The 7,682-nt window shown below is 35.4% G+C and overlaps 2 protein-coding genes across 2 annotated transcripts in view; one reads left to right on the forward strand and one right to left on the reverse strand.

Annotated features, from left to right (window-relative positions):
• Positions 1–1,671, forward strand: part of LOTGIDRAFT_173452 (hypothetical protein) — a gene marked incomplete at both ends in the record, with an annotated part of 2,500 nt that extends 829 nt beyond the window's left edge. Inside the window, 4 exons of the mRNA XM_009050936.1 lie at positions 136–301; positions 469–596; positions 765–1,129; positions 1,387–1,671. Of these exons, the coding sequence (XP_009049184.1) occupies positions 136–301; positions 469–596; positions 765–1,129; positions 1,387–1,671 (944 nt within the window). The remainder of the gene's footprint in view (positions 1–135; positions 302–468; positions 597–764; positions 1,130–1,386) is intronic.
• Positions 1,672–5,037: 3,366 nt separating this feature from the next.
• On the reverse strand, positions 5,038–5,508 carry LOTGIDRAFT_98194 (hypothetical protein; the record flags this gene model as incomplete). The annotated part of the gene is made up of 1 exon (XM_009050937.1): positions 5,038–5,508. A coding segment is annotated over one exon (471 nt), but the record flags the coding sequence as incomplete, so codon positions are not given.
• Between the last annotated feature and the right edge of the window lie 2,174 nt (positions 5,509–7,682).

Raw genomic sequence — 7,682 nt, forward strand, 5'->3', positions numbered from 1 at the left:
CCCCCCCCCCCCCCCCCCCCCCATTTCAGGTCACTCAAGGATCAAGCAATATAAAGTTGGGTTCAATTTTGGCACAGAAGGTCTTCCATAGTCAGTAAGTAAGAATTTGAAGAATGAATGTATTTTATATTTCAGGTCTTTTATCGTGTTCTGGGAATGGTCTTATTATCTATGTATTTATCAGGAATCGATTGTTTCGACAGCCACCTATCAATGTTTTTATAATTAGTTTGGCGTCGGGTAACTTGTTAGAATCGTCCCTAGGCTTCCCGTTATGTGCTGCATCAAATTTCGCTAGAAGGTAAATTTTAGAGAAAATAACCCTAAGTCTGTATTATCCATCACGAAATGGCTTCATTAAAGTATATCTGACGAAATTTCAAGTTGACAGTTTCAGTAAAGTTGAACCTGGGTTTTCTGTTCGAGCCAGTGACTAAATGTTATTATTTTATATATTGAATATTTCAGATGGTTATTTGGATCAGTTCTGTGTAATTTTTATGGTTTCACGTGTTATTCAGCCACCTTGGCGAATATGTCGACCTTCGTAGTCATTAGTTTATACAGATATATTGTGATCTGTCGTCCAGAAAGAGGTATGGTTACGTTTAAATCAATATTTGAATTGATATTATTTCCTGAAATTCAACATTATGTGTATTTACTCGGTCCATGTCGTATACCATTCTTATACCTTGGTGTTGTTTAGTATAAGTAGCTCCGCAATGAGGTTGAAATTTCATACCCCACTGTTTATTTTTCAGTTTCTCACATGTTAACTAACAGTAATATCAGAAAAGCTATTTGCGGTGTCTGGATGTATGCTTTATTCTGGGCGACGTTACCCCTGGTCGGCTGGGGAGGGTACAACCTGGAACCTTATAAAACATCCTGCAGCCTCGACTGGACCAATACCTCCATCAACTCTAAAACCTATATTATCTGTGTATCACTGTTCGTGCTGATGATACCACTGATGATTATGATCATAGCTTACAGTGCTATTATCTGCCAAACCAAAACCCATATATCAAGCCTCACGTCCAGTGGAGAGGTGAATAACTTGCCGATAGACCATGCCCAACATGGGGTACAAGTTGTTAGTGATATTGAAAACAGAATTTCAAAGGTAGGTCAATTTTGAAAGGAAAACCTTCATTGATTTATCAAAATGGCGATTCATAAGCCGAAGTTCACAAGCTGTTAAAATCAATAAAATTGACAGAAAAAAAATACATGTTTTAGGTTGATATAATCTTTATCTGTTATAGAGAACGCAAGGTGTTTCATTGTATACAACGTTTCAACAATTTACATTGAATGACATAACATTCAGGTAACATAGAAAAAATGTGACAATTATTTTTATTTTTTTTGTAATTTCAGATAGTCTCAGTCACTATTATTCTCTACGTTATTTCTTGGATGCCTTACGCCATTTTTTCTCTGATGTCGACGTGGGGGGTAATTTTCGATCCAAACTTCACCGTTATTCCTATTATGTTGGCAAAAACCCAGTGTGCATATACTCCACTTATTTATATAATTGGACACAAGAAGTTTCGTCGAACTATTTTCGCTCTAGTAGGAGTAAGCAGTGCTTCTAACCACGTGGCTTCGCAGGGTCAGTTCAATAGAAAAAAACCTGCAGAAAGGATACAGTTGGGTTAAGAAATGCGATATGGAATTAAGATAAAACGAAAAGGTTTTAGATGGTTTACAAAATATGTCGCGTTGACTAAAACTGATTTAATGCTATTGAAGTGTGTTCAGATATAATGCTCCCGTCAGGACAACTGGGGAAAGGTGATTAACTTTACACTATTAGAACTCGAGGTGTTTGAGTCCGGAAAGTACGATTCTGAATTGATGCATAACTGTAGATGAAGCGGGTATCCTTCCCTTGTGTTCCCAATATTTCGCCTGACCCAAAGGTCGGAGCTGCTCAGTCTATTCGTGTGTAAGTCGTGTGTAAGCTAATGGTCTAGTCGTGTGTAAGTTGACGGTCTAGTCGTGTGTAAGTTAACAGTCTAGTTGTATGTTAGTTAACGGTCTAGTCGTATGTAAGTTAACGGTCTAGTTGTGTGTAAGTTAACGGTCTAGTTGTGTGTTAGTTAACGGTCTAGTTGTATGTAAGTTAACAGTCTAGTTGTATGTAAGTTAACGGTCTAGTTGTGTGTAAGTTAACGATCTAGTCGTGTGTTAGTTGACGGTCTAGTCGTGTGTAAGTTAATGGTCTAGTTGTGTGTAAGTTAACAGTCTAGTCGTATGTAAGTTAACAGTCTAGTCGTCTGTAAGTTAACAGTCTAGTCGTATGTAAGTTAACGGTCTAGTTGTGTGTAAGTTAACGGTCTAGTCGTGTGTAAGTTAACGGTCTAGTCGTATGTAAGTTAACAGTCTAGTCGTGTGTAAGTTAACGGTCTAGTCGTATGTAAGTTAACAGTCTAGTCGTGTGTAAGTTAACGGTCTAGTCGTCTGTAAGTTAACAGTCTAGTCGTATGTAAGTTAACAGTCTAGTCGTGTGTAAGTTAACGGTCTAGTTGTATGTAAGTTAACGGTCTAGTTGTATGTAAGTTAACGGTCTAGTCGTCTGTAAGTTAACGGTCTAGTTGTATGTAAGTTAACAGTCTAGTCGTCTGTAAGTTAACGGTCTAGTCGTATGTAAGTTGACGGTCTAGTTGTGTGTAAGTTAACGGTCTAGTTGTGTGTAAGTTAACGGTCTAGTCGTCTGTAAGTTAACGGTCTAGTTGTATGTAAGTTAACGGTCTAGTCGTGTGTAAGTTAACGGTCTAGTTGTGTGTAAGTTAATGGTCTAGTCGTATGTAAGTTAACGGTCTAGTTGTGTGTAAGTTAACGGACTAGTTGTGTGTAAGTTAATGGACTAGTTGTGTGTAAGTTAACGGACTAGTTATGTGTAAGTTAACGGTCTAGTCGTATGTAAGTTAACGGTTTAGTCGTATGTAAGTTAACGGTCTAGTCGTGTGTAAGTTAACGGTCTAGTCGTGTGTAAGTTGATACCCGGTTATGAAGAAAGCGGTTTGTTTGTAAGAGAAGAGTTTGCTAGTGAAATTCAATCTAGAAATTCCTGAAATTAGTTGTGTACAGAAGTTGAAATATATTCTCATCAGTAACGTACCTTGAACTTTTTAAATTCGTCGTCAAGTCGCTATTTAGTCTGTTAAAGATCCCTCGACAGTTGGAAATCAAAAAAGAGAAAACTAATACCGCTGTCCTGGCAAAAGTTTCCTCATTGCATGGCGTTGCCCGTCTTCACTAACCCACATGGTACAGAATAGTAAAATAGAACATAAAACTCCATTCATTTCAATCCGAGCCTTAATTCAGAACAACTGTTTAAATCGGCGTATTATTATTTTATCATGATATTGTAACATGTGAATACGAGGAGAAGTGAAATCAAAGTGAAATCAAAGAAAAATTAATGACAAATGTCCTTACTGTTAACCAAAAATCAAAACCAAGAAATAAACAAAAATCACTAAATCCCTTCACAAATACTCCATACCTCCAAATATACAATAGAATTTGTTACTACAAAAGAATTTACAATCCCTTCAAAAATATTTCATACTTCACTTTCTATTCAATTTATGTCTTTTCTTTATATGAGAGTCTCAAGAAAAGACGAGTCGTCATTTTAACTTTCAAGAGCGGATAATATCACAGTAGAATTTGTTATCACAATAGAATTCGTTGTCAAAATATAATTTACCACATTAGAATGTGTTACCACAATAGAATTTGTTACCACAATAGAATGTGCTACCAAACTATAATTTACCACAATAGAATGTGCTACCACAATATAATTTACCACAACAGAATATGTTACCAAAATAGAATTTACCACAATAGAATGTGTTGCCACAATAGAATGTGTTACCACAACAGAATGTGTTACCACAATATAATGCGTTACCACAATAGAATGTGTTACCATAATATAATGCGTTACCACAATAGAATGTGTTACCACAATAGAATGTGTTACCACAACAGAATGTGTTACCATAATAGAATTTACCACAATAGAATGTGTTAACATATTAAAATTTACCACAATAGAATGTGTTACCACAACAGAATGCGTTACCATAATAGAATTTACCACAATAGAATGTGTTACCATAATATAATTTACCACAATAGAATGTATTACCACAACAGAATGTGTTACCACAATATAATGCGTTACCACAATATAATTTACCACATTAGAATGTGTTACCACAATATAATTTACCACATTAGAATGTGTTACCACAATATAATTTACCACAATAGAACTTACCACATTAGAATTTACCACAATAGAATGTGTTACCACAATAGAATGTGTTACAACAATAGAATGTGTTACCACAATAGAATTTACCGCATTAGAATGTGTTACTGCAATATAATTTACCACATTAGAATGTGTTACCACAATATAATTTACCACAATAGAATGTGTTACCACAATATAATTTACCACAATAGAATGTGTTACCACAATATAATTTAGCACATTAGAATGTGTTACTGTAATATAATTTACCACAATAAAATATACCACAATAAAATTTACCATAATAAAATTTACCACAATATAATTTACCACAATAGAATGTGTTACCAAACTAGAATTCGTTGCCAAAATTTTTCATAATAGAATTTACCACAATAGAATTTACCACATAAGAATTTACCACAATAGAATTTACTGCAATAGAATTTACCACAATAGAATTTACCACAATATAATTTATCACAATAATAAGCATGTTAACCACATTATAACATTGAAACTCCATGGCAGACCAGTAACCAGTAGATTGTTTGGAGAGGCAAGTAATATATTCAGAAAAATAGAATTGATCGGTTGTCAGAATTTGTTCAGGGAGGCACTCCTATACCTGTTCCATGGGTTGTTATTAAATAAGAGACAGTAGAAAAATATTGGCCTCAAATTACCACGTTTCATTTCACTGGTATTTTTCACTGTATGCGAGTAGCCAGCGAACAGGTGTCTTTTAAAACGCTTGAGTTGGTCACTGGTAAATAACCAATCAATGGATAAGCATTCTTACATTCAACATCAATCTGTTTTATTTCATCGTATTTTAAATCTCTTTTCCATCTGTTGGCGGTGGATGTGGAATTATTTCTAGCTACTCCGTACGCTCTTTCGTTTGAGGTGCCCGCTGTCGTTATATGGAAGATGTACCAGTAAATTTCCAGCGTTATGCTTAAGTCCATGAAGGTGAAAAGTCTTGCCGTAGTGGAATATGGGTTTTCGGCTAAATCCTCATAATGCAGAACAGTCACTCTGTTGGGATATTCCTTCGCCAATTTGAACGTGTTGTTCATATCAATCGCCATTGTTTGGCACAAGTACCGAGCACTATTTGGCAATTTCTTTTTTCCATATTTTTTTGGCTCAACTTTTATCCTAGAATTCATGACCCCTCTTGGATCTCGAATCAAATGGATCATTTTAAAATTCGGGAATTTTTTGAAATATTCTATTATGTTCTCGACGTCAACGCGTATAGTTTTAATAACTCGTAATTTAGATTCTTTACAGTCTTTTACTAGTTTCGGCAAACATTTTAACATTTTGGATTTTAGTTTTGTTTTTCCTACACATTGGTAAAATTCATTAGTGTGAATTCCGAACGACATGAATATGTGTTTCATCGTTTCAACATCTATATTATACAGATCGCAATTATACCAGCGTTCAAGCACCTTTAAACTCTCTGTTACAATAGTTTCACTTGTAAAGTTTCTGAAATTATATGGTGAAAATATGACTGTTAATATATTTCTAAATTAATCGATTTCGGGGAAGGGAGGGTTTGAATGGAACAAATACTTCATCTAAAACAATGGAATAAAGTATCTGGAATTGTTGTGTATTATTTTGTTCTAATCTGAAATTAGATGAAATAATAAGCCACTCATTGGGCGAGAGGTTATATTGTTACATACTAATGGACTTTAGTTTGCTATGAACAATATTGTCATGTAAGTTCTGATTGTTTTAATATGCGACAATCATCTTTTGTTTAAGGCATTAATTTTTTGCAGACTCTCATAATGGACATGAACTATCTTACTTTACTTGATAGCTGGTGGTATTACACGAGCCAACAAAGAGTTCTTAGTCTGTATTATAATCCGTCTGTGTTGCTGTACTGACAGATCAATTACTATAGGATTCACATGTTAGATGCCCGTAGATCTGGTACCGTTTCTTCGTTGAGTTACATATAACTTGTGATAGTTTTCACAACAGATATCAGAGTCTGGTATAGAGACAGACGTTTCGGACTAAGAGTACATTAAGAAGAAAAATGATATTATTACCTGTGTGTGCCGTTCAGATATGTTGAGGATTTGTACTGAAAAAGAGATATTAATGGTTCGAAGGAATAAAAAGCATCATGGTGATGTTGTATAACGTCTGCGGTAAAAGAAGATCCACTGCGCATGTAGGTCAATATCAGAATAAACTGGACGGAGGAGGAGGACTCGGGATACTTCATATTATCATTCTGGAATGGAACTGAAATATATAAAGAATTGAATGATGGACAATGAATGATGAATGAATAAATTGATGAATGGAATGAATCAATCCGTGAATTAAAATCTCGACGAAATTCACCTAGGTCAATATGAAGATAATTACAAAGTCTAGCACACTGGTCAGTGGTATAATTAACAAAGTTAAGGTTTAGGACACGAGTTACGCCCCTTTACAGGAAAATGGAATGATTTTAAATTCAGCCTTGATGGATGTCCCAAGAGCACAATTTCAAACGGTCTGAACTTGTTTCTAAATAGAAACAATAAATATTATTTGTCAAACTTCAGTAGGGACACAGGCTGAAATAGATTAGTTTTTTGAAGATTTTTACTTGTTAAACTTCAGTAGGGATACAGGCTGATATAGATCAGTTGTCTGAAGATCTCTACTTGTCAAACTTCAGTAGGGACACAGGCTGATATAGATCAGTTGTCTGAAGATCTCTACTTGTCAAACTTCAGTAGGGATACAGGCTGATATAGATCAGTTGTCTGAGGATTTCTACTTGTTAAACTTCAGTAGGGATAAAGGCTGATATAGATCAGTTGTCTGAAGATCTCTACTTGTCAAACTTCAGTAGGGATACAGGCTGATATAGATCAGTTGTCTGAAGATCTCTACTTGTCAAACTTCAGTAGGGACACAGGCTGATATAGATCAGTTGTCTGAAGATCTCTACTTGTCAAACTTCAGTAGGGATACAGGCTGATATAGATCAGTTGTCTGAAGATCTCTACTTGTCAAACTTCAGTAGGGACACAGGCTGATATAGATCAGTTTTCTGAGGATTTCTACTTGTTAAACTTCAGTAGGGACACAGGCTGATATAGATCAGTTGTCTGAAGATCTCTACTTGTCAAACTTCAGTAGGGATACAGGCTGATATAGATCAGTTGTCTGAAGATCTCTACTTGTCAAACTTCAGTAGGGACACAGGCTGATATAGATCAGTTGTCTGAAGATCTCCACTTGTCAAACTTCAGTAGGGATACAGGCTGATATAGATCAGTTGTCTGAAGATCTCTACTTGTCAAACTTCAGTAGGGACACAGGCTGATATAGATCAGTTTTCTGAGGATTTCTA

Source organism: Lottia gigantea (assembly GCF_000327385.1).
Source record: "Lottia gigantea unplaced genomic scaffold LOTGIsca_159, whole genome shotgun sequence".
Lineage (NCBI taxonomy): Eukaryota > Metazoa > Mollusca > Gastropoda > Lottiidae > Lottia > Lottia gigantea.